Here is a 27,220-nt window from a genome sequence, read left to right as displayed (position 1 = left end):
AGCAGCATCTGTATTAATCTCAATACATCTCTTCCCACTAGCGAGGGAGTTAAGTCCTGAAAAAATATTTAAGACAGGCAAAGCAGATCTGGTTCCTCTTTATATCTCTTTTAATCCCACAGTAGGAGTAACGTTTCATTTTGCAAAGGGCCTTCCAAAATGTAAAACTGACATAGTTTTGCGCATCTAGAGAAGGTAGAGGGAAATCTTCCACCTTTTCCTTTTCGTATTCACCTTAGTTTGGCATCTCCAGCCTGACGGTAATTTATTGTGCACCCGTATCATCAGGGAAGGGCAGACCTTGTAGTCCCCACCGTCAAAATAATTCTCTACCCCGAACCCCAGACTTTACCCCTCACTGACATGTATACTTAGACAGAAGAGTTCAAATAAGTAACTAGTTTCTCGATAGAAAATCAGATTTAAAAGCAAGAAATCTCTAAGGCATTAAAATGGCAGTGCGCAACGCTGACATCTCTTACTGCAACTTCAGCTTCGAAGCCCGAGTCTGACGATTTAGGGTTATTCACTAGAAACCATCAGTAAGAGACGTCATCTTGCATCGCAATGGCTCATGGCTCGATGCTAGAGCAGCCAGAAAGCACGTGGGAAGGGCTGCGTCCAGCCAGCTTTCTGACACCGCCGACCGGGGCAGCAGGAGGAAGGCACTTGGTGAGAAGATGTTCTGGGGTGGCCTGGTGCTTCGTTTCGGGTGGGAGGTGAGGGTGCTTCTACAGCTCCCCAAGCTGGCAATTCTGAATCAGCAGTGATGGCAGCCTCCAGGGACATCTTGTCACCCTTGGAGGATGAAATGTGATGAGGATGGTGGTTTAGGCGGATTAGGCCTGGGTTGAAGGGGTGAGTAGTGGCAGGGGTGTCTGCATGCTGACTCACATGTACTAGTTCACCTGGATTGGAGAGCCGTTGTGGCTTCAGTCTGCAGGCCAGTCCCACTTGCATAATCTAAATCAGTTTGCAAACGGATAATTTAATGAAGTATATTTAAGGTTTCTCCCAGGGACTGATCTACATAAGTAGACTTCTAAACAAGACCTACTGTCTAAGGTCTGTACCTAATTTATATCCTAATGCAATCCCAGGCCTCCCCCCATTTATCTATTTTACCTGATCAAGAGTTCGTATGAGTCCTTATCTTGAAACATTAAAAACTCCTTCTGCAACAGATCCAGACTGAACTAGGCAGAGCCCTCCAATGGACCTATTCAATTCAGTCTGCCTACACTTTGCCTAGGCATGAAAAAAATTAATGTACAAAAACCTCACAGGCACACACGAACACAGAAGGGCATACCTTGTAGGCAATGCTGTTGAGAACCTTCATAGCCAAGTCAGAGACATCGGGATAGGGGTCGGCAGCTAGGTGAAGCAGTACTCTCCAAATCTGGGTATAAACGCTGTTGAAACTCACACCTAAAATAACGAAAAACAAAACAAAAACCAAAGCCCCACAGCACATGACAATCCATCAACTCAAATTCTTTGATCTCATGTGAGAAAATTCATTAGAACTCCAAACATCACAATGACATCTAAGAAAACATCAAGAGAAAAGCTCAAAAACACCCAACATGGGCATTTTGTCTCCATCTTGTCTGTCTTTGTGAACTCTGCAAGGGCTTGTAAAATGAAAGTGGGAGAAAACAAAATAAATTAAAGACTGCCTCAATAAGCTTCAGTCAAACTGCTAGTTTTTCTAGGCTCCTGAAGCAAATAATCTGGAAAGGCCAAATGGATAATGTCTTTGGATTTCCTGAGCTAAAATACTAAATGGTATAAAACCACGGTTACCGGCTTATATTTTTATGGTTATTTTTATTGCTGTTTTAAGCATTAATACTCAGCTTGAATGTTCAGGGGTTTATATATTCTACAAGTTTACTAAATCTAAATGTTAAAAATGAAGCTTTAGGACCTGTACCTTTGAGAAGCCATAAGTCTAACTCAGTCTTTCCTATTGACATTTGTATAATTCCTCAATTGCCAATTTGTTATTTAATGAGAATATCTGCCGTTTGGTATTTCAGCAGAAGGGACTGATAGATTCAAAGTACAAATCAAATTAATAAGCATTTGCAACAACTGACAAAATTCTGTGAACATATTATTTTGCTGCTTTTAGGCGAATCTTTAGTTTGTTATTCTTCTAACCCTCACAAAGTCTAATAGTTGTAACACCGCAATTTGAGAGTTGAGCCATTTGGACAATATTAAAGTGGTTGCAGTAACAAAAAAAAGGAACTAAAATAGGGATTTCAGATGAGTCACAATCAATGATAAATGACAGATCAAGCTGTTACTGCATTTCCTTTCGCGTTTTTGGAAGCATCTAAATATAAGGTGTTAAGTTAGGAAGAAAGGGTTCCTTGGACAACAAGCAGCTTCTCACCTTGCACAGAGGCTGAACCTGATACTCAAACCAACAAAACCCAGACTTGGACAGTCTAGTTTTGCACTTTGGCTGCAGAAGGCAAGCAGCACATGGTAATAAGCTTCAGGAGCGTGCACACTGCACTTCATGCTTGTCTCTGTTAGCCAAGGGAATCTTTCTTCTGCTAGAAAAATTCCCCAACACGTAACAAAGCACTCTGCAAAATGAAAAGGCAATAACCTAACTCCATCCTCTCATCTGACCTGCAAAGAAAAGGGTCTCTTGCTCAGCTGACATCCAAAGGATTTTCCACGTGGCATCTGCTTACGGAGCTGCAGCCAGAAATCTCACAAACGTTTATGACAGTACCACTGGGACAGGGCTGCTCATTTGCTGGGGGCCACCTATACAACAGGCTCCTACAGCTAACCCTAACCTGTCCAAGACAGGCAAGATACAGAGGGCCGGGCAAAGATACAACAGTGTTACATTCACCCAGGAAAAAATGAAGCAGCTGATAATCTGAGAAAGCAGTAAGGACTGTCGAGATGCAGCAGAGCCAAAGGGCACCGATCTGCCACGTTCGGTTTATGCCAGCTCTGAGCCCAGAGTGTCCGAAATCGAGGAGCAGGGCGTGCGCGCGCTAGCAGAACGGAATGGTGCAGATCCAAGTTCAGGTTTTGACTTTGGTCACAATAGGCAAAAGTCACTGCCTTTTTCAGAAGCTCTTTATCCATGTTGAAATAAAGGAAATGTCAGTGCACAATCAAGTGAGTCTCTGCTCAGAAGAGGGTTAGGCCTCCTGACCATAAAGGATGGCGATACGATGCTTGTCTGTCTTCTCCAGGGCTTCTGACTGTTTAGGTTTTATTTTTGCAATTGTCATGTTCATCCTGGAAGCTTCTATTACCAGGGAAGGAAAAAGGGGAGAGGGAAGGATAAAGAATAAGAGAGGGAGAGAGCCGAAGTGCCTCTTGAAGCCTGTAGCTGTGGGAGGCAAAAAAGCCCCAGCCACTGAAGCAGCCAGCCAGGTAATGTCGTCTGAGGTCTGCTCAGAGCTCTACCGCCTACATTTGGTCCTGTGCAGAAGTTACATAAGGACCGATGGGAAATCGAACGGCTCCATTTCTTTTAGAGCCCTTGAAAGACAGTGAAAGGAAAGGGAAAGAAAGGGAGAGCAAGAGGGTAGGCATCAGATTTTTCAGTGTCTCTGATAACCACCTTATTCATGACACAGGCGTGAAGAAAAAACCCAATGACATTTTTTATACATCTAAGCATCATGAAAAAACAAATTTAAAACAGAACCACGCCAGTGTAATTCCTCATCCACTCAGCAGCCTTTGAAAAGAACAGAGGGAATTTCTACAAAGGCATCTCAGGCTCAGAGATGGTGCTCGAAGTACTGGTCCTTTCTTCTGTCATCCCCCCACCCCTGTTTGTGTTGTTCATCGCACAGATTCAATCGGGTGACACATCTGACATTGCTCCTCGTGCAAACCCGAGCACTGAGTCAGTGGGATAATGGAAGGCAGCAGAGGTGGCAGGAGGAACAGCAGCTTGATTCCATGTAATGGACTAAAATGCAAAAAATATCCATGAGATGCAAACAAAGAGCCGAGCAAGGGGGACAGGGTGTTAATCTAAGCAGACAGCTCTGTAATTAGTCAGACTGATTCAAAGCCGGTTAAATGGACCTTGCGGTATAGATTTATGTTCACAAAATGATTCCTCTCCACTAAGAATGTCAAAAATAAATTGCCTGCCCTTACTGAAGACTTTGATTTTCTTTGCATACGCGTAACTCTTAGTTCAATTTAACAGCAAGCATCATGCAATGGCCCCGAGGAGGGGACCTGCCTGAGGTCCTGCAGCCAGGTCACTGTAGAGTCACGCTGGATGCAAAAATTAACGCGAATGGTTTTATTTATTCTTTCTGATTCGCTAGGCTTTGACAGAGTTTCTTTCTAATCCCCTGTAGAAATCGCTGCAGCGATTTTAAGCCTTGATCTCCAGAAGGTGCAGTCCACCCCCCACCCAACACAGCAGCAAAATCTGAGCGACTGCTGGCCGGGCACTGGTGCTCGCCTCGGAGCAGAGACGGCGCCGGCAGGGAAGGGCACGCGCACGGTGAAGCCTACAGCTGAAATATTTCGGGCTGAACAGGACCTGGGGACTCGGGTACCTGCTTCCCACCAACGCTAATCCCACCCGCGGTGTAAATGTGTCCCCCCCGAGCCTCTCCCCTTCCCGCGAGTGACACAGAAGGCCCTGGGAGAGCTACTCGGGTGAAGGGAACATCTGGAATCCTGCGCGCTCTCTGAACTGTACTTCGACAAATGCGGAGAGCAGCCTGTTCCCTAGGGGAACGGCAAATCAGCATTTCTTGAGCAGACCTGACAGCCTGCAAGCTGGCTCCTTCGCACAGGGCCGTGCAAAGGGGCTCCTGCACACTCCAGCCCCTGATGGCGGTTCCAGCGGCAAGGCACGAGCTTTGCCGTGCTTCAGAGGAAACCAGTAGCAGCTCATTAGGAAAACGCATGTCCCCCTCCGAGCAGGGGATGTGCCCCTGGCCCAGGGCTGCCGCAGCCGTTATGAGAGCAGCCCACCAGGAGCAGCCTCTCCATCAAGCTTCCATTCCCCAAACCCACTCAGATCCCTGTATTTTGCTACTATGCAAGTTACTATTTATAAATACTGCTGGTTGACCAGTTTCTTCTCATTATGTCGGTGCATTTAAATATATTGCCTAGTGATAGAGAAGGAGGCTCTACATGTCCCAGCACTCACTCTTCTTATTTGCTGCAGCTCACTGTCCACCTACATCCCTTGCTCTCCTCATTCTCACTGCAGTTACTTCCCACTCTAAGTGTTACTTCAAGGCAGCTCTTCAGGACAGATCCTGTGACATGGCAAATAGTTTTCTGACCCCAGTCTCTCCTGCTGGAAAAGAGAACTATTCCCCAGAATTTCATCACAGGATTTACTTTCCTCCTTCTTTGATCCTTCCTTAACACAATCTTTCCAGCGATGCTCTCTGCAGGACAAAGACTTTAATCATGCAGCTTGGATATGAATAATCAGCCTCAAGGTATGCAAAACCCCCATCTTAATTCCTTCCATTTCCTAACTAAAATTTTCCAGGACACCAAGATTAATGACTGGTTGTATAGAAAAAGCAGTAAGGCTTAGCTTCCCAGCCAAACCGATGTCTTTGTTGACTAACCAAAACCTGCCTCTTGTCAGCTTGCAAATGTGGGCCAGAAATAAATGTCTCTTCTGGTAACAGGACTGTCTGGCCAAAGATCGATTTGCCACAAAAGAGCACACCTAGACGAAAGGTTGCATTTGGGCAGACACTACATGGGGGCATTTGGCCTACGGTTAGCTAGGAAGCTGTTTGTAAAATGGTGCAAGGAGGAATGGAGAGAATTTCCTCAAGATTACGGGGAGAAGTGCATCGTTCGGTGCCGTAATATCAGTAAAGGGGATAAATCGATCCACAGTAATCCCTCTAGCACCATGTTCCTAAAATCACAAGAAAGCCCTGAACATCAGTGAATCAACTCAGGGAATGCAGAGTACAGAACACAGAATTAAACTGTGGTTGAAAATTTCTACTTTTATTATTACAGACTAGATTTCTGTTTTGGTTTGAGTCTACCCTGCTCCCAAAGCGTCCTTTTTACTGCTCTGTCTCAAGTATTTGGCAGAGTCATTACTGCACAGCCAAATCACCATTACTTCTTCCACAAGAGAGAGAGTAGAGCAAAGCATTTCTTCAGTCAAGACGAGTCTGTCACCCAGGTAGACTCCTCTCCCGAGTCACACCGCTCTAGCTAGGCGTACAGCAGCATTTTATTGCACACTCAAACTTTAAAGAAAGGGGTTAATTTGCGCCTGGGCCAGCTGTGCAGCAGCCACAGCACTACTGAAGGTGGCTGGAGCTGATGACATTTTGAAAACTCTTTCCTTGGGGAGCAGCAGAGAGCAGTCTGGAAGATGGTGATTCTTTCTGTAGAAATGAAAAAAGCCTGGCTTTCAGCAGGCAAATGCTGAAGGTAATGGGATTCTGTGTGAGTTATGAATTTTAAACACTTCCATAAGCTCTGTCATTTCCAGCTGGATATGAGCTCTTCCGATTGAATAGGAATGAGGGAGACTTTGGAGAACTGCTCTTCTCCTTTCCCCAGGTCTCCCTCACTCATCTCCAGCTCATCTCTAGATTCTTTTCCGACTGTGCCGTAAAGCTCTTGTGAGACACACACAAGACATCAAGCAGACACCAGTGTGCACCAGTGGAAATAAGAAAATTCAAGTTCTAGCTTAAGATGGAGAGAAATGCCCTAACATTCCTGTCATGCTTTAGAAGATCCAATTTCATCACCTACAATCAAAAGTAAATTAATTGACCAACACATGATTTTAAACTGCCACAGGGGCTCAGGAATTACAATCCCAGAATCTTTCAACTCAGGAGAGTCAAATCACTACTACTGCTTCCAGAAAATACAGCAAAACGTTTCCTCAGTCAAGGCAAGTCTGTCACCCAGGTGGACTCCTCTCCAAGCTGCACCACTCTCTTTTCATAGATTTTTAAAGGCTCGAAAAATGTGGGCACATTTACTGATTACACAGAAAATACAGAGACTTCCCCCAGCATTTCTCTGCCGCGTGCTGCCATCCCTGCTCCCTGGAAGGAGGCCGTTCCAAAAGCTAGGTCCTTCTGCATGTTGGCTATGTTATCATCCCAAAATGGTTTAGATTGTTTGAAAAAGCAATGCTATTGTAGCAGTCAGACATGGCTGGGAAAGGTACTTGAAAAGCAACTGAGTTGAAGTAGCTTAATATAAACATTCCAGTTTTGGTCTATAAAAGAAATGCAAATAATCCATTACATGCAAATCACCCATGCACTGCATAAGTACAAGTAAAATTTCCCTTGCTTCTGTGCTATAGCACTCGGCTCTGCAGAGTTCTGTACATTACCCAGAGTCAGATGCTGGGAGAGAAAGGGATTGTCGAGTAGAGTTAAAAAGTTCAGTGCTGTGAGAGCTGCTTATCTGGGAGGAAATAATGGAGAGGGGATTGATTGGAGGCAGTGGGATCAGTCAGGGAACTTTCTGCACACAAGCAGATTTCTATGAAACTCAGTCTTTTTGCTTTTAAGACATAACCTGGGATTTCTTCTTTTTTAAGTCCTATTTTAACAACATACATATAAACCTGCATAGGAAATCAGCTAGGTAGGGCTCCCTTGGATGAGTAACACAATCAAGTGGCTGTGGTGTACAGAAATACAACCCATGTGACAAATAACCAGGGAAGCAGTTAGTGCCAGTGAGCCCAGCTGCCATGTCCATGGGATGGGGAGTCCTCGCTTTCATTCTCTCGCCAATGAGACTGCAGCGGGTGTGAATTCCTGTATACGCCACATTTTGGTGCTTAAATTCCTAATATGTCTGTTGTCCTATCACAGTGGAGCTCACAGCTGGAGCCAACAGCTCTCATTTCCAGTCCCTCCATCGGAGCGGGAGTGACTCCGCTCTGCGTGCAGCCTACCCGAAAACAAGAGCAGCATTTTTACTGTTGGGAGAAAATTTATCAGGGGTAAGATCTAGCAGGAGCTAAGATCCAAATTTTCCACAAAAGCTAGGACAAGCATCTGAAGAAAGGCGACACCAAAGGAAGGGTGGGAGAGACTTAACTCACCTATTAGTGAATTCAGAGAAGAGTAAGAACTGACTCGTCTCATCTTGTCAATGGTCTCAAACGACAGGATATATTCTTCATTCTCAGGGCTGCCCAAGGTGCTGCTGGCGCTGCTGCTGGTGCTGAGATTCCCAGGAGAAAATGCAACAGAGCTTCCAGCTGTCAAAAGAAAAGAGAGCAGATGCTGAAACAAGAACTGGTGAGAACAATTTTTACCCAGGCATAACAGCCCTTTTCTAAATCCTGCAACACTCAGTGAAGGTGTAGGCAAATCCACAACACCCCCTTTTAAATACTGAATGTTTAAATACAGAGTAAGCATCCAGGGTTCAGAAACATCCAGTTAAAAATTCATGTAGGTTAGAAAGTTGGAAGGAACCTTTTTGGTCCCCAAACACTCAGAAAAATCAATACTAATGACCAGAAAATTGAAATTAATTATGACAGGGCTCCTCATTTAAGCCCTTGGAGCTGGCGGCTGGATAATCTGGGCTAAAGCGTTCGTTTCAGCTCACGTTGTCTTGCACATGGTGTTTACCAGCTTGCATGATGCGGGGGAAAGAGAAGGTAAAGAAAAATCAAAGAATTCTGCAATGTCTCTTACATTCTTCATTCAGGCTGAGGTTCTGCAAGGACTTGTTCAGGTTCCTGGCCGTGGTCACTGCTCGGATGTTCCCGTAGGAGCTGACGGACCGCAGCCTCGGCGTACATGGACCATCTCGCACTGGTGTCAAACTCCCACCCTCTGGGGATGCAAAATTTAGCAATTCCAGGCATAACCAAAGCGATCAGAGCCTTTTGGCTACACTGCAGCAAAGATATAACTAAATACTACCAAAATGAACAGAATTTTGTCATTGCCCCTTCGGCTAACACGGAATAAGTTATGACAAAGGATCCTCCGTGCACACAATCAGCAAGGACCATGTGTCTCTGCTGTTTAGACTGTGATTTCGTTACATCCAATAAAACGAGGTGAGCTGAGCCTTGCCAGTGCCTGCCGACCACCCAGCGCGGCAGGGTGACTCTCCTCCTCTCCAGGTCGATGCTGGGCCACTGCCCAGACACCGTGCTAGGACGCGCTGCCACAGCAGATGCCATTTAGCAGGCAGCATTTGCGGGCTTCTGTCTGCTTCTGCTCGTTAAAAACCCAGTAAATGTTCTCATTATAAAGAGCAATGAAAATTCTGGTTTCCTGACCAAATTTCAGGCCTAGTTTCAACTCGTAATTCACCCATGACCTGGACACTTATAATTTCCCAAACTTTCTAATTTTCATTCCTGAATACACAGACAGTGCCATGGCTTCAGAACAGGTATTTTATTTCACTGCCGAAGTGGCTGCGTTATGGTGGTGGGGCCAATGCTTCCAGTGCATCCTACTTACAAATACTTCAGAATTCTTTTGGATAAGGAAAAGCACTATGCAAACTGCATGTAATGTTTATTCCCTGCAGCAAAAAGGACAAATCTGAAGAAGCTTATTTTCCAATATGATTTAGTTACTCAGAAAATAGGGAGATTAAACTACTCATCACAGAGACAGCACATGCTCTTGTCTCCATGTTTCCATTGCAACAGCCTCATTATCCTTCAAGATTTCCAACATACTTAACATCTAAAGAAAACTATGAGGTTAGCAAGAATTTCACTAGGGCTTTTCATTCCTCACATAAAGCAACAGATACAACAAAAGGGATGGGGCCATAGGCACAGAACATAAACTTCTTCACTGCTTCTTGTCTGGTGCTTTACAGTAGCAAGGAGTACGGTTGGTTCACTGTTGTGTGGTGAGGCTTCTCTTTAGGTCAACATGACACTGAAGCTTCAGGTATAATTTGAGGGGGAGGGAAAAAAAAAAGTCTGATAAGCTGCCTGTGCACTGCCTTGACAAATACACTTTAGTCTTGATCTGAAGGGAATCCCTTTGAACCTGTGTTCGACCCGCTGGTGAGCTACAGCTGTGTTTTAGATGGAATCTCAGCAGTGGATGCACTTCTCTGGTGCAATATATTATAGCGTTAAACAGACATCAGAGCCACCCACCACGTCACTCAACTTTGTAGCAATGGTGCTGTTTGATAAATCACCACCTCCAAGAATTTCCTTGTGTTGGGCAAACTCCTTAAATAAAAGTTCCCAAGTGCTTTCAGGCTATACGTTTCCTGCCCACACCAACAGAGCACACCTACCTGTGGCAGCTGGAGACGGGAGAGGGTAATTCTTCTCTTCTTCCATGAACTGCAAGGCGACGGTGCAGAAATTGCTCTCATACTGAACCACAAGGTGACTTAAAGCCACCACCAGCTCCTATGGAAAGAGCAGAAGCAGCAGGTAATTCATGGTTATGTGGGTCAGAAGCAACAGAAACACAGAACAATACGGTCGTTATTGTTGATGTTATCAGGTGGCCGTCCAGGCTAATCATCTTCCCTTCACTTCACAGGGATGAACTAAAAGCCAGAGCACTCTGTCTCAACCCTAATTCTTCACAAGTCTCTTCCACCTGAGCAGGCTCCCGTCACGCTTCGATCCCGCCCAAGTGACGCGGTGTCACAGCAAGCAGGGAGCCGGCGGGGAGCTCCCGGCTCCCCCTGCTCCCGGGCACGCCGCCGTCCCGCCCGAGACGCGCGCGCTGCCCGCAGAGCAGCGGGGAGCTGCGCCGAGGGTCGGTGCCCCCGGCCCTGCCTGGCACAGCCTGACCCTCTCCCTGTGCTGCGCACACACCCGGAGCCGAGCTCCCGGCCGGTCCTGCCTCTCTGCTCTCAGCTGAGGGAAACAGAAGGGTCTGGCAAGAGGCCCCCGGGGAGGCGGCTCAGCCCCTCCACGCGGAGCCCTGGCGCCCGAATCCCACGCTGAAGCACGGCCCTGCAGTGTCAGCAGTTAACAGGAGAACGGTGCTGCCCGCCCGCAAGGGACCACCAGCCCGCTCATCCTCAGAGCTGCAACCTGAGAACCTGGATCCCTGGGGCGGGGAGGGGGGAGAAGGTGAAGTTCAGACCCTCAGTTAGGGACCACGTGTGAGGCCCTCGGAAACAGCAAATGGGAGAGGTGGAGAGCTGGCTTTGGTTGCTGCTCTGCTCAGGGGACTGATCTCCAGAAGAGAGACTGTTGAATCTCAAAGAGCATATAGTGTGACATGCAGTTCTCTTGAATTAAACTGATTAAATGCTGGAACGAGGCAACGAAAATGAATCCTCACAGTGCTGGTGACAACTGTCAGGGTACTGATGTTCCAGTTAAGTAAACACAAGCATTAGGACACCAAAGTACGCCCCATCAAGAACATTCCAGAATGTCAAAAACTATTTAATGTACTCTTGATCTACAGCGGCACATCAGAAACTGTAATTCTCCAAAACGCAAAGAATTAATTACTTTGTCTGTCATCTGTCCTTCTGGTTCCTAAAGGCAGCAAGATCTTTTTACTGAACAGAGCTCTCACGTTCCCTCCACAGCACTCTTACTCCCTCTCCTCTTCCTCCCCTGCCACATATTCCATGTTTCTAGCAACACGTTACTATTTCATTTAAAACCTGAGATTCTGTAAAATTCTGCAGTCAAAACAGTAATCAACAGAAGAGCATTAGCAGAAGAGTAGCCCAGCAAGAATTCTCAGTGCTCCTGAAACAGACTTCAGTGTAATTGCGCTCCCTCCTCATCCCTGTCTTCACATTCTCTTTAAATTAAAAAAGCAAGATATAAAAATTCCCACAAAATCCCGAGATTGTTACTCCTCTTTCAGACCTTTTCTTAGTGGAATACACGAGCTACATCAGAGGTCCAGTGTTAAACAGCAGAAACATTTTGATCTCAATGACAATCTTGTCCACACGTGGACACGACGACATGCTACGCTTTACTGGTATTATTCCCATCAGGAGGCTCCTGCCATCGCAGGGTAAACGAAACGTTGCAACATGTGCATGGGAAAAGGGCAAGAGGCTGACCCAGCGTCGCCGGACGCTACTGCGCGGGAGCGCAAGGCTCAGCGCCGAGCTTTCACGGCTGGGGCCACCTCTGCGCCTCGCTTCTCGGCGGGCACTGGAGGCAAAGGACCTCCCGATGAGACAGATACTTCCAAGCGAGTCAACTCCACTGAGAAGTCTGTTAAATAAGGCAGGCTCTGGCCAGGCGCCCGAACCCCCCAGCCCTCCCGTACCTTTCTGACCATGGGGCTCCCGTCGTTGATGAGCTGGGCCAGCATCATGGCCACGTTGTGATCGATGGTGGTGGAGTGGTCGGTCCGTTCCGCTGAGTTGCCCACAAATGTCCCCAGTGCAAAGACAGCAGCACAGCGAACCTGTGAGACACAAACATTCGTCATTATTTTCCTCCTGTTTCCAGCCCCAAGTTTGCCAGTGGGATTTTTTCCATCCCCACAAATGGCATCGCTGGAAACCTGGACTACTGTGTCCGGCAAATAGTGAGGGTTAAAGGGAAGCCCATGGAGAGCAAAACCCAAAACAGAGTCAGCAAAGCACTGAGTTTTAAGTATTCACAGATGCAGAAGTATTTTTAATTTCCCAGAATACTCTGTGACCTTCCCATGGGTGATTTTTCCAGTCGACGTTGCCTAGAATATTAATTAACAGGAATAAGGTACACCGGGAGCTACGGTTGGGATGTGAATCTCTTTAATAAGAATGCGGAAATGCAGTCTTCAGATAAGGGCTTACAGAGAGGTAGAAGGAGATGGAAGAAAGGAGAAAAGACAGCAGCTCAAATCAGGGAAAACTCTGCCAGATCACACAAAGAACAGAGGGGATCGGACGGCCCGGTGATCTTACAGCTGGCCTTGGCAGAGGCTGCAAGCGGCGGGATGCGGTGCAGTCAGCAAGGGCAGGAGAACGGATCTCTTACTTGGACAAAAAAACACTGAGTTTTGAGACCACGCTTTTAATGAGCTTCTGATATGCAAGTAAGCAAAAAGTGTAGTGTTTCTGTTGCCTAACTCCGGAGCCAAGATTCCAGGGCTTTCGGCCTGAATGAACTCTCCCTGCATTTCTGTGGTTGCTTCTCCTGCAGGGCGTGTATGATTTGTGCCACCTTTAAGAAACAGCAATAAGATCTGTCTCGGAACCAGACACAATCGTAAAGCTGCCGAAGGCCCTGGTTTTGTACGTATTTCTGTAGCCCTCTGCCAGAATTCTGACGATTCAACTGTCGTTTACTTAACAAGTTAGGTTTTTACCTCGGGGATTGGATCCGAGAGGAGACTGTAGAGCTTTTCATGAGCGCTGTCTCTCACACCACACCACCTGGCTGAGTCAAAGTTCTGCCAAATCCGTCCTAAACAAATGGCCACCCACTGACGCAGAAGAGGATGTGGATCATTTAACTGCTCCAGGCAAATAGCAATCAGGTTTCCTTGAAGGCAAGCTTCCTAAAACACAAATCAATGCAATTTATCTTGGATGACAGCTTCCCACCTCATCATCAAAAAAGAAGATTACTTCTGAAATAGACAGGAAATCAAGACAAAATAATTATTCAGTGGTTATATACTGATTTTGTTACAAAATACCATTTGGGAGCAGGAGGAAGGGAAGGTCAGCTACATCATATAGCTAGTTAAATAGCTGAGTATTAGAAATGCTTCCTGTAATGCATAAAGCTTGTTTTTTCCTCACTGGAAATATTCCTTGTGCTTGTCAGAGCCCCAGAGTTTATGGCTCATTCCGTGTACCCTTCCCAAGAACTATCCCAGCCATCAAGTTTCCGCTGGCCAGGACCCAGGCCCTAGTTCTGTCCCAGCGCGGCAGCGCGCTGCCCGGAGGGGTACTTGCTGAGGGACTCGTGTCCTTAACCTCCGCTTCCCAGTGCCAGGTATATAATGCGTTTGTCACACCTCCGGGTCAATTTTTCTTTTAATCCACACAAAAATAACGTAAAGCAATCTCCTATGTCAGCGTTCCAGTTCAGGGTTGTGCTTTAACGCAAGCCAGGGCACTTTTATCACAGTAAAGGCAGAATGCAAAGAAGAGTGAGGAGATAATGGAAGCAAAAAAGGATGTTGGGACTCACCTGTCCAGTGTTGTAGTTGTTAACAATTACAGCCAGGATAAAAGCTGTCATTGTCCTGTGTTCAGCCTTAAAACAACATACAATTAATTGTTATCTAGAAAACAGGTCAGAGAACAACTATAGCTCATGCTTTCTGAAACATGAGGTTATTCTAAGTGCAGTTTGTATCACATTAAAAGAAGAAGAGAGGGGAAAGCAAGCTAGAATTTTCTTGTCATCTAGTCCTGTCACTAGTTCCACCTGAGACACTTCATCAGACTGCCAAATCGATCCTCCCCACCAACCTCTGTACACTGCTCTGGAGGAGGCACACAAGTACCTGTGACAGGAAACCAGAAAAAACTTTTGCAGAGGGAATTACCAAAGTTGCAGCACAATTAGACTGCCTCAGCCCCCGGCCCCCGGGGCCCCCAGCTCCCGTTGTCACCCCTGAGTATCCTGCGCTTAGATCACTTTCCGTAAGTTTGCAGATCCCTGTTTGCTTTGCTGTCTCTACCGCACAACCTGGCAGGAGCATTTTTAACAGCCCTGGCCACCGACTCTACAGCCCAGCACCGACCCTCCCGTGGAGCCGCGGGTGTCACGGGAGCTGGGGGGGGGAGGCAGGCCTACGGTAGCACCAACTGCATCACAACAGCAACAGATCAGCTAAGACAAGCTAAGCAAGTGCTGCAAGAGTCTGAATAAAGATAACTTGTCCTTACTGGCATATAAGGATCTGCCAGAACTGAAAGGAAATACTTGTGACCGTTGTCCTTCACAAGGTCAGCTTGGCACGACTGAAAAATGAGACAAAGAAAAACACAGTGAGTACTATAACATAATAATAATTTTTCCTCCAATGATGTATGAATATTTCATGTTTTAATCATTTTTCTCAACTCTCATTTTCATTTGAGAAGCAAAGTAAAGCGCAAGCCCTCCCTCAGGGCCGCAACCAAACATCCCCGCGGGAGAAGGGCGACAGGCAGGAGCGGTGGCTGCAGCAAGGGACCCGCTGCCACCCTCCAACACGACAGGAACAGGAGCTGAAAGTGCGACCTCCTGCTTCGGAGAAGAGTAAAACTCAGCATCTCTCTGTCCCACGTCAAACCTTCACCAGCATTTGAGAGCCACCAAAAGCAAAACCGAGCAGGAATCTGATTTTTGTTTGTTGTGTTTTTTACATTTAACAGAATTATTTAAGATTGCATCTTCTAAAAGCTCCTAGTCTAACTCTCCACTTGACTTCCAGTCCCGTGCCAAGGCAATTAGCTTAACAGAGACCAGGTTTGCTGATAATTGCTGCTCACTACCTTCTGGTTGTGCAGTCAGCCATCCACCCAACTAGCGGAAAATCCCGATCAGATCTGTCCCGTTCCCCAGGCAGGGAGCCAGCGCCCCGACCCCGTCACGGTCCCACGCTGGCTACGAGGACTCGAGCAAGCGGCTTGTGCTGAACGTTCAGGCTGCGTGGGCCCTCCTGGAACGCGGCACAGGCGGCAGCAGAGGCTCTCGGGGTCCCTCCTCTTCCCCCCGCTGCCCACCCGGCCTCACCCACGGGACCCCAGACCTAGGGAAGTTTGGGGCAAGTCTGGTCCGTGACCGTTCTGCAACAAACGCGGCACCCCCTTCCCATCACTCCGGGAGCTGGTTTGATAGCAGAGTCCTTCCTGGTTTTTTCTGAACCATTGCAGCCGATTTCCCGGTTCAGCCTGGCAGCCGGGACGGGCCGTGCCTTGCGAGTGTTGAAGTTCCACGTCTCAGGAGCAGGACAGCTCCTGGAGGCTCCGCACGCAAGAACCCTACCACGCGTTTCTCTTATAGTGGCCCACACCGCTGAGCCATTACCAGTAAATCTGTAACCGTGGGGGGCACAGGAGGAATTATCCGTTCTTTATATATTCATTCTTTCTGTTCTGTCCAATCCAGCTGGGACTGGATTTTGACAAGGTTCCAACTCATTTACACAAACGAGACTAACCGCTGTATTATTCAGTCAAGCGCTGAAGTGTATTAAATCGGTTCAACAGGAGCATGTAGTAGCGAGATCTCCTACTACACACAAACAACAACTGCAGAGCAGCTCCACTGTCTTTAAGAGCCTGTAAGGAGAATAATGCAGGTTTTCCTAAGGTAGTATCAGCAGCGAGCACACTGCATACACCACATTTTTGCTAACATACCAACTCAGGCTTCAGGGTGACATATTAGGGTCAAACCATAAGAATACATACTATGAAAGTGAAAATGTAAGGGAGGAAATATGGACTTGGCAATCAGTCTCCCCTGTGACTGTGGTTCTATTGTATGCCTCATGCCAGAGACAGGATCATGTATTTTTTATCGGGCGTAGAATGTGAAGGAGGGAACTAATTGTTGAAAGGAGAGGGAATGGCAAGACAGAGATGCAAGAGAATATTTTATTGCTGAAGGGAGTAAAGACGCTGTTCTTGGCAGACCAAAGAGCAGGGGGAACGGATTGATGCCAGTCTGCAGCTACGAGAGGCTTTCCTGACTTCTGTGTAATGCTGCACAAAAAGCAGGCTTCCTTTTCCCCTCCTTTTCATTCTCAGTGTGAATACTTTCTGTTCCTTACAAAGACCAGTCTCTTCACTATAATGTAGGCAAACAGACACCAAAGTGAAGGCTGCCCAACTTCACACTACATTTATTGTGCTGCCACTGTTACCGAAATACCTGAGGCTCCAGGGAGGGAGGCGACTTCTATAAAGGCAGCACACTTGCTCAAACCCTCCCTGCTTAGATCCTGTGAACAATATGGAAAGCCAGCATCAGTAACACCTCCTCCTCAAGGAATAAGCAGCTACACTTGTGAATAATAATACAACATGACCAACACAAGCTGCAGGCTTGGTGTGAAAGTTCAGAACTTACATAAAATATTGCGTTCCCAGTGCTGGGGAGGGACTAGAGCACAGATCTGCTATTTCTCCTTAATGTAACATATGCGCTACATAACTTATCCTTAAAAAATCTCACAAGTCCCTGGAATACAGCAGCACTGTCACAGCTCAGGGGTGGCCTGGGTGACCACACTGGCCAGTGAACCCCCTCCCCCCAGGTGGGGAGCTTTACCAAATTATCCTCAGAACACTCCAATTGAGTATTTGTATTAATCACAAGATGAGCAGTGGTAGTCACAATCCTGCTAATGAAGGACGCATTGGGAAAGTAAGCATACTATTTATGTCACTCCATTGCTTTCAACAGTCTGAGAAATGTTTGTCTTCTATTGTCTTCAGCTAATTCTTTGGAGTGGTAAGATCTCTTTTTCGCTGTCCCACTTTAGTGGCACTCACACTTTCAGTAGTTTAATGTGCAGGTTTTCTTGGTCTTGCTTAAATTCCTGATTCTAATCCTTACTATAGGTGGGGGGATATTTTTTTTTTCCCCTTTAAATTCAAGTATTTTAGATTTAGAAGGTGCTGTTTACCAGACATAAGCAATGTAGCATGTAGAAAATTCTTGACCTAAACTGTACTTGCAAGTGTTCTAGCCAGCTCCACGTGGCAGCACACAACACTACTCCCACACCAACCTATACCTGCCAGATACCCACAGCAGGCAACTCTGAGCCATCACTTGCTATGCAGCTCTGCAGGTGGATTGTCTAGAATTACTCCAGCAGGCTTCAGGCAGAGATGACTAGAGTCCTCAATGAATATCTTATGAAAAATCATCTGATGATACATGGAATTAAAGCAGATTAATCTAAATATTCCAGTGTTTATTAGGGACACCTATATATCACACAAAACCAATTCTGCCTGAGGTGCAGGGTTTCTGTATCATTGATTTATCCCGAAATTTTTATGACAAAACACAATTCCTCACAGCGTACCATGCTTACTGAAGGTATCATCTGAAGGGACACGGGGCATACGACACTGCTGTCTCGCGTCAGAACCCTCCTCCCACCTCCCTGCCCACGGCGAGGGAAGGGCCAGAACAGAGACGTGGTCTTGGCAGGATATTCTGCTCTCCGGGGCACCAGCGAGCCGTACGTCACTTGTCCCCAGTCACATCCAAACGCAAAGAGGAATGAGCAATCAGCTGAGCTCCACTCCTCATATGAAAGTAAGTTCATCAGCTACAGCCTCCTGAAACCAAATAAAATACACGTCCAGGGGAGAGCAGATGAAGGAGAGAGACAGCACCGTACGATTACTGCGAGGATGAAGATCCTCTGGCAGGGTGTTTGCAAATAAACACGCTCTCGTGTGCTGGCTCCTGCCTGGGCGATGGCGGCAGCGCCCACGCGGGCCGGAGCCCAGCCCAGCGCAGGCCGCGGATCGCGCCCTCAGAGCCACGGCAGCCCTGAGGCCGACGCCACAGCCCCTCCGTGCAGCCCAACGATTAACTACGGCGGCCGGGCTCCGGTCAGCACCTCCTGCCGGCCTCCCAGCCCCGGAGCACGGCCCGGCAGTCGTCACCCGCCGCGTCGCTGACAGGACGATGCTGACCCGCGGCGCAGCTCTCCGCGGCTCGGGCCGGCCATAGCCTGCTGCATCCCCGCTCGACCGGGGCACTGAAAGGCCGGCTCTCAGCCCGGGGCGTGCAGAAACCGGGCCTGTAGAAACCGGTCCTGTGGCTTGTTTAGGTAAACCTCCCCTCTGGAAACGGAAAAGGGTCGGGGAAGCGGAGCAGCCCGCAGCGCTAGAGGACCTGGAATGCACGCAACACGCACGCTGCCATACCGGGGTTCGTTCAACTTTGTTTGAAAGCGAATTTGTTTCGAACGAACGCGGACAAACCTTGTGTCAGCAGAGGAGGGAAAAGACATGTCTGTGTTGATATTTAGCACGTAAGCTAAATATCAATAGCTTCTGATACAGTGACGTATTTGTTCCCCTTATGGTGTGACAACTCGAGCCGCTGCCTGTCCCCTCCCTCGGCAGCGCTCATGGCGCTTCTCTCCTGGGGTTGCCCTCTCCTCCCTTCTCACTGCACCGCTTGTTTGTGGGGCTAGCGAGTGAAACAGCGGCAAGAAATCCAACCACAAAAGTGAGGGGTGCTTTTGGGGGTGCTCTGTTGTAAAGCACAGCCTACCAGATGAGCGAGGCAATGAACCAGAGCAGGGGAGGGAGCAGGGAGGGTGGCGGCGGGGCCGGGGGAGCCCCCTCAGATTGGCTTCACCACCAGCGTGAAGGATGGCACGGCACTCCGTGTCAATTATACATGAGCCTACTCTGAACGTACCTGGGGCTGAAGCGTCAGCCATGGAGAGGCATGCATCAAAAATAAGCTTTTCAAGAGTAGCTTTAAGATGAATAGTTTTCATTTTCTTTGCTTTCCCAAATCCTCTTAGGATGTTAATGAAGATATATTTATAAAACTAAACCTGACAACACTAGATCAACAGTGGGGAAAAATTCCAACAAATTCAATATTATTCTCCATACTGAAATTGAAGAGATGGAACAAAAATAAACCCCCAAATAGGCAAGATCCAACTTCTCCAAGCAATTAAAATAATTTCATATCAGCTTATAATCATGCTGGCAATTAACTGTCCGCATCACTCCTAATAATTTTATACTGCTCAACTAATTGCACCCACAAACCACGGAGTCATATATATGACTATACAAATTTATCTCCAATTACTTACCTGCTTAATTATTTATTTTAAACCCCAGAAACTAGAGCTCTGGCTAAGGCCATCTTTAAAAATCAGGGCTGTTTTTAAACCTCGCCCTGAAAGGTGTCAAAATATCGTCAAGACCAGAATCACGGACTCGTGGTAAGAACGACCTGTCTTCTGTGGCGGGTAAGTACTTCTGTGCCAACCATCTTCACCGCATCAGCACGTGCATTAGACTTGAAGCAGGATTTAAAAGTTACAAGTGACCAAAAATTACTTTTGATTTATTTCTAGAAAACTTCTGTGTCTGAAGGCTACCCACAGCCTGTTTTGACAACTGACAGGAATGGTCTTCAACAAAACAAGTTTGATCACAACATGAAGTGAATCAATTGAGGGAGAGTATGAGTGTGTGCACACGTGCTCTCGCCCGGGAACAGGCGACAGGAGTGCATTTCAAGCCCCTTCAGCGAGCAAAGCAACACCTTCCCCAGTAAAGATGCAATCCACGAGATGTGATGACTTTTACCCAGAGCACGTACGCCCTAGAACCAGGGGAGGAAGGAGGAACTGCGAGATGTTAACGCCACGCTGCACCATTAACGGACAGAGCAAACCTGCTGTCGTCCCGGGCGGGCACGAAGAGGTGGGCAGCCAAAGGACCCAGCGCCGGCACCTTAACGGGGGGTTCCCACTCACAGGTTTGGAAGTTTTCACACACGTCAAATAAATTAATGAGGTAACATGCTGGTCTCCAGCTAATGCGGCATGTTTTTGAAGTACCTCAGGAGAAAGTCTAAAGAAACTGGATAAAACAAAAAAGGGGGGCAGGGGGGAAAAGGCACATTGCTGAAACCCCAAAGAAACAACCAAGTTCACAAGTACTCACACTGTCCACTGCCAGAATTTTGGCCCAGATGAAGACAAGGAGTGGTCTCAGCTCACGAGCTGAACTTTGAAGTAGCTTCAGCACATATGGGAAAATGCCAACAGACAGGGCCTGGGGAGCCAGAGAGAAGAGCAAACCCTCGTGAGCGGCTCAGCTTTACTGCAGAGGCAGCTCTGTGCCGGGGCAGGGCTGAGCGCTCTGCAGAGAGGCAGCAATACTTAATGACACAGATGAGAAATCTGGTAGAAAACAGTTTCATACATTTCTAGTAAAGAGGGGATCCCTGTGTATTTGTTTATTGCTCATTTTCATCTTGAATGTCACCAGATATTTTCAGACTCATTTGGTCTACGGAGACTCAGAGTTAATCTAGCACTAGCTTTTACTCGTTACAGCCTGTGCTATTTTATGCTTCATGATACGTTGCGCTCTCCTCAGATGGGGCCACTTGCTCTCACAAGTAAACATATTGCAAAAGCTCAATAATTACAGCCCTCCCACTGGAAATTAAATAGGCCTCTCGCCTTACACAGACTTTTTACGGAGCCTTTTCCATGGGATTACAGACTTATGCTCACAGGGGGACATGCAACACGTGAAATCTTTGAGCCTCACTGTGATTGCTGATTCCCTTCCCAAAGCACAGTGGAAAGGAGACGTTCGGCGGGGGGGTTGCCCCGGCAGTGCTGGGCTCCGGGGGGGGTTACCACCCCACAGCCTGGCAGCAGCTGAGCATCGCCCAGCCACAGGACCAACGGGGTGTGTAAGGCCAGAGCAAAGGCCACGGTGGCTGACCTGCAGCTATGTTTTGATCCTCATAGAGGTTTATAATCCAGAGGTCTTAAAATCACCTTTGATGCACACTTTCTTCCTAGCACTGAGGGCTAAGCTGTCCACGAAGGCGTGAGGAAGGGAGCCCTGGCTGAGATGGAGGAGGAAAGTAAAGAAAACCACTGAAAAGTCCCACCATCGAGCTATTCCACAACCAGCTGGTGGTTTGTCTTCTTCACTTTTATCAACAAATAGCTCCATTGACAAATGTTTTAAACTGCTCCTCTGTTTAATTCTTATTTATTATCTGCACTCTGCTCGCCACTTTCCAAAATGCAGAAGACAGCTGCCGCCTTCTCAGAAGAGCTTATAAGCTCCAGAGACCAAATAGATAAAGAGAAGAAAATGATGCAGCCAGTAAGCCAAGAGAACAGATGATAGACATATGTGCTATTTTTTTTGTTATTTATTTTACATGACAAACCTTCTTATTTGTCCCAGATATTCTCTCCTGTTTTGCTCCTTATATTATTTTACACTGAACTATTCCTAAGGAACTCCTTTCTGTTGTAATGCAAGCGAACAGTTATTTCGGCCTTTCTGATTAATACAAACTTCTTTTAGGGACACTTGCTCCACTTCACACACATGAACACATAAAACACTGGTCATTTGTCAAATATGTGGAATATCTTCCTCACCTTCCTTCTGTGAATTGCCATTCGTATTTATCACCTATACTGAGAAAAACTACACTTCTACAAGACAATACGCCACGTCCACGCACCAAGCTAACTGCCCAGGGACCCAGGTCCAGAAATCTTCCCAGCAAATCAAGAGCTCGCAGCCGATGTACCTGGCTCAGCAGCACCTGCAGAGGAGAGGGATAATGGTTACTGCTAAAAAGAACAAAAATCCTTGTGACCGCAGATCAGACTTAAGGGGGCCTCAGGACCGTTACCTCGCTTTGAACAAAGCGATGGTGCGAACGAAACAGCTGGAAGACAACCCCTGACTGCTGAAAACCTTCACCCCGCTGAGCGGCGTCACCACGGGGTGAGTGCCCCTCCTGACAGCGCTCTCCTCCACGAAGCTCCCGCAGACGTTCTCCCAGGAACGCCGCTACCCTCCACCCCCACGTCACTGCTCCACTCGTGCTCTCCGCCCGTTCTTCCTCTCAAGCGCAGCGGTTCCTACGCCCTACCGGGTGGAAGCAGCCCCTATGGATTTCAGGTATTCTCATCGTACCCCCTGCCTTCCCCCAGTAAAGCAGGAACACGACTGCACCTGCAGCCAGGATGTGAAGGTGAGCAAAAGGCCCAGCCTCCCATTACTCGAAACAGCTCGGAAGCAGAAAAAGAGGCTTTGTGTTCCTTGACAAATCGATATAAGAGACTTAAGAGGGAAGCAAAAGGTCACATTAGTCGTTAATAAAAATCTCATTAAAACGGAGTCTGACAATGATAATGAGGTGGTAGTTTACTGGCTTATACCTACCCTGGTGTGAAATATTAACAGACAGACTTTCAGTCCTTAATCTCCTTAACAGATGTAAGATATTGCAATGCAACGTTTAATCCTCGGTTTAAATTGAGTAACATCCCTCAGCATGGGTCTCAGGGAAAAAGCCTCGTTGATTTAGCTTCCCAATTCCATCCCCTTCTCAGTATTTTTCCACACTGCATATTCAAATTAAATTATTTTTCATGTTTTAATACTGAAGAATAACTAAATTACTTGGCTCATGTCTCGTACTCTGTAAGACCGATAGTAGATACTAAAGTTGTGCAGAAAAAGTCCAGAAGATGACGACAGGAGGATGCATTAACTACTCTAATCATTTCACCTCTGAATGCCAGAGCTCAGATCTCGGGACAGGTCATAAGAGAAAGGATTTTGGTCATCCCGCTCTAGCTGGCACGAGCCTATTCCTTAAACTTCCTACAGAACTTGGCACCATTAACAACATGCTTTAAAGACGCCCAGCACAGGAATAACAGGGGGAGGTGTTTGAGACTGAAGCAGGAATAGAAAGCTGGACAGGGCTGAAACACCAGCCAGGAGCAGGTTAGGGACAGGGTGCTCCCGCAGTCCGGGGGAGGCACACGGGTTTGACAATGCTTTTATCCTCTGACCTTCAGAAAAAAAACAAGTAAACCCCCAAATCCTGCCATGGCTGGGGAAAAAAACTGCAATTGAAAAAGATTTCCGGGTTAAGATACAAAACCACAGCTAACATCCCACAAGAACCTTGAACCAAATTAAATTGCGTCTTCGTTTAAAAGCTTTGTTTCATTATTTAAAAAAAACCCCAGCCATCAGTCTCTCTTAGATTTTTATATTCCCACTTCCCAAACTGATTTGCCCAATAACCTGAAGCCCAAACTGACACAAAATCTAGAGACTTAGATGGGGATGTGGGAAGTCTATGCACAATTTAGGAACTTTGAGTGAAGCTGCTACACTGGGCCACTACCTGCACACAGCACGGCATCACATCCCTCCCCGACACTTGTCCATCACTACTCCTAAACAGAAGACAGGGAAACTAATTGCGTCCACCCATGGAAGTCAGAGGTAACCAGGACACAAGAGGATCGTTCAGCAGCCAGTGTACATTTTAGCAGGAGTCTCCTGTCAGGTGCCGGATGGAAGAAGGCGACTGCAGCAGCGGTCTCCCCGCGGACTTCTGCGGCGTAAGTGCCACTGCTGTCTGCGCCCGGGGCTGGAGTGGCAGGAGGAGCCTCCCCAGCACCGCGGATCTGCTCCGCCGGCAGGTTCAGGCTGTGTGCACGCTAACTTCTCCCTGATGACTTCTCTCTCCTCTGCACCGGGAAGCCTCCTGGGTCCAGCCTGCCCCGTGCACAGCAAGAATTCGAAACCGAAAGCAACTTCTTGAACTCAATTAAAAGGCCATTTGCAAAGGACCATTCCCCTATCCTTGACAAATCCACGCTTCGCATGGCTGGCATCACGGCCCTGGCACTCAAGTACCTTCTCTCCCGGGGGCACATCTAAAATGGGAAAACAGAATCAGCCTTTGTCAGGCTACAGCAGCCTAGTCTAAGCACTCCCAAGGGGTCAAAGCAAAAAGATTCAAAATGGGTCTGGAAATGCACTTCCTTCCCTTTCTTAATAGTTGGTCTCTGGTTCAAAGTATCTCAAACCTGTTAACAAGAAACCTTATTCTAGTATACAATTAATATGCTTTAATTATAAGAATAATTGCATTGTCCTAGCTCAGTTTTGCTCCAGGAAGGAAAGCAGGTTCCTTTGCCAGGTGACCTCTCAATTCCACTGCAAGGTTAAGCTACCTGCAGAGCCCTCTGGTGCCAAATAATTCACTGGAAAGCAGCAAAGTTGGTGCTAGAGTAGAAGCCTGCCTTCTCCCATTGCAGTGACAGAGATAAACTATACATCTGTTTATCCAACTGAACTCAAGGCTTGGGAGGCTCAGGGAAATTAAGATTTGGTCTTACAGAGATTGATGGTGCTGTCAGTCACAAAACAAGCTGGTAGCTAACAGAGGGAAGGTGAGACTTCCCACATTTAGTGACAGAAATCACATATCCTTGGACAAGTGACTGCAACCATGCTCCTTTAAACAGAAAGACTTTAGATTTTGCTGCCTGGTAGAGAAGGGACTCCAGCTACCTTGACGAGGGCTTATATTTCTGTCAGTATAAACTCCAGGGGAAGGGAGGGCAAGAGCAGATGACAATAATAATATTTTATGGCAAGACACATATTATTTGAAGTGAGGTGTTATGTTTCTCCTATATTTACTTCTCCTTTATACATATGAACTCGCCTAGTCTGAGCAAAAGCCTACCAGAACTCTACATTCCTTCCAGGCATGGTCTTCAGAGACTTGTTTCTATGTTCTTGCAGCAAAATTTCAGCACCACATTAAAGTGAACACTTTCCAGGCTGTACCAGACAAATAAAGAGGCCATTTCCAAACTATTTACACTGTAGTAACTTCCACTTTCTGAAAACAGAGAGAAGATAAAGTCTCTGCCTATCAGAGCTGGAATATAAGAGGAGATACTGCGGGAGAAAACAACAGAGTTGTGCTACTCTGTGAAAAAGTCTTGCCTCGTCAGAGCAGAAGAGGAGGCAGCAGAGCCTGATACTGTTGAAGCCGCAAACGGACTACAGCGAGAAGTTTTGCTCAACGGAGAGCGAAGGTCTGGGGGAAGAAGAGCACTTTGCCTTCATCTGCACAGGTCTGGTAAACATGCAACCAGCTGTAAGTGATGCTGTGGGAGCCCAGGCAGTCGCTGTGCCCGGGCGGCGGGCTGGGGCCGCTCACCTGCAGGACGATGGGGAGCTGCTCCGGGGGGTTGCGGTTCTCCACACCCATGGTCAGCCACACCTGGAAAGCCGTCAGCTGCTCCGCAAAGAAGGGGCTGTGCTGTGGGAGCAAGAGCGGGAGTGCAAGTTGGGGTTAAAAAAAAAAAAAAAATAAAAAGTGAAACAAATAATTTTGGCACCTACGGACTCGCACACTTTATTGATTTCGAAAGCTATTCTCTTTAATTGACACAGGTTGGTTTGGGATTCATAAAACGTATAAACATTTTCCAAAGACTGAGCAGATACAATTCCCTTTAAATATGCTGGCATTCTCTGATGTAAGTGTTTGGAAAAAAAAATAATAGTAGAGAAACAGGAAAAGATATCACAGAAGGTCTTAGCGAAATCTGCTTAATCCACTTGAGAAGCAGACAGAACAGCAGTGGATTTATCTGCTCTGCAGAGGTAGTTGCACTCCCGTAGTGGCACATGGTGCTACCTCTGCCCAGTCCACAGTGAACACAATCCAACAACAACGGAAAATATGTCCATCCACATCTCAGTCTTCCCTGGCTGCCATAAATCTCTCCTACAAACAGGTGGCAATTCAGATGTGCCAGTCTGGGCTGTGAGAAGGCTGCCTCCTATTTATCAGGTTTTTAATTCAAGACTTTTATTTAGCTATCCATCACTTCTGACACCCATAATGCAGTGAAAGGACTTCATACAGGCAAAAAAAAAAAAAAAATCAGAAAATTTATTTAAGATATTGAAGCCACTAATTTAATTAGAGATATCCTGGTAGGGTGGGTAAAAAATAACATGCAGAGTGCTACCATGTTTAATATACTAATGTCCTAGCAAAGGTATGAGGAGTGGGGTGATCTCCCATCAGCTAACACCTGCCAGTCGTATTTTGGTACAACCCCATGTTATTTTACTAAATGCATCTGAACGTCACCCAGTAAATACAAAGGATACTGGCTGGATCACCAGATGTAAAGGAATCTGGTTTAGGGGAGAGCAAATACAAGCGAAGAAAACACTGCATACTCTAAAAAACATACAACCTAAGTATGGTCTGAGGCCAAGGAGGTGCGATCGTGGGGGTGCACCACACCGGCTGATGGCGTAGGAAGTTCACTCGGTGCGACCTGACATTGTGCAGCACCGTCCCAGCCCCCGGAGCCCGCTCAAGCGCGCAGAGCGTCCCCCGCCCGAAGAAACGCTCCGCTCGCCATCCACCGCGGCGAGCACGGGGCAGGCCGGGCGGGAGAACGCGCCGACCAAAGCACGCTGCAGCTTCCAGCGAGAAATCTACAGGAGACCAGAAGCGAAGGGGGCAGGAGGCAGGGGAGAGGCGGGCGGAGGCAGAGGAAACCAGCCCAAAGCCGCCAGAAGCCCGGCCGCTCCCCGCCACCCCCCCGGGCGAGTGCTGCGAGCCCACAGGCCCTTCTCCGTCAAGTTGTTATGTTTTCCAGGTCTGAGTAGGAAGGAACACCTAGAGAATAAGCAGAAGTCAGACGCACGTGGTTTCTAAACATGC

General features: G+C 47.2%; 1 protein-coding gene across 4 annotated transcripts in view; it reads right to left on the bottom strand.

The window, feature by feature from the left end:
* The window catches only part of RPTOR (regulatory associated protein of MTOR complex 1), a 156,551-nt gene that overhangs the window by 40,761 nt on the left and 88,570 nt on the right, over positions 1–27,220 (bottom strand). For 2 of the 4 annotated variants that reach the window (XM_042802519.1, XM_042802520.1), the window contains exons 11-22: positions 25,691–25,792; positions 22,163–22,246; positions 20,605–20,715; positions 14,833–14,907; positions 14,129–14,194; positions 13,296–13,487; positions 12,264–12,404; positions 10,294–10,411; positions 8,706–8,846; positions 8,102–8,260; positions 1,313–1,431; positions 895–963 (exon numbers count right to left, since the gene is read on the bottom strand). In XM_042802519.1, the coding sequence (XP_042658453.1) occupies positions 895–963; positions 1,313–1,431; positions 8,102–8,260; positions 8,706–8,846; positions 10,294–10,411; positions 12,264–12,404; positions 13,296–13,487; positions 14,129–14,194; positions 14,833–14,907; positions 20,605–20,715; positions 22,163–22,246; positions 25,691–25,792 (1,377 nt within the window). The remainder of the gene's footprint in view (positions 1–894; positions 964–1,312; positions 1,432–8,101; positions 8,261–8,705; positions 8,847–10,293; positions 10,412–12,263; positions 12,405–13,295; positions 13,488–14,128; positions 14,195–14,832; positions 14,908–20,604; positions 20,716–22,162; positions 22,247–25,690; positions 25,793–27,220) is intronic. The other 2 variants (XM_042802521.1, XM_042802522.1) reach the window with 1 other exon arrangement.

Source organism: Tyto alba, unplaced genomic scaffold (assembly GCF_018691265.1).
Source record: "Tyto alba isolate M040663 unplaced genomic scaffold, T.alba_DEE_v4.0 Super-Scaffold_39, whole genome shotgun sequence".
In the NCBI taxonomy this organism is placed as follows: Eukaryota; Metazoa; Chordata; class Aves; order Strigiformes; family Tytonidae; genus Tyto; species Tyto alba.
Note: the sequence above shows the minus strand (reverse complement) of the source record. Positions and strands in the feature narration are given on the sequence as shown.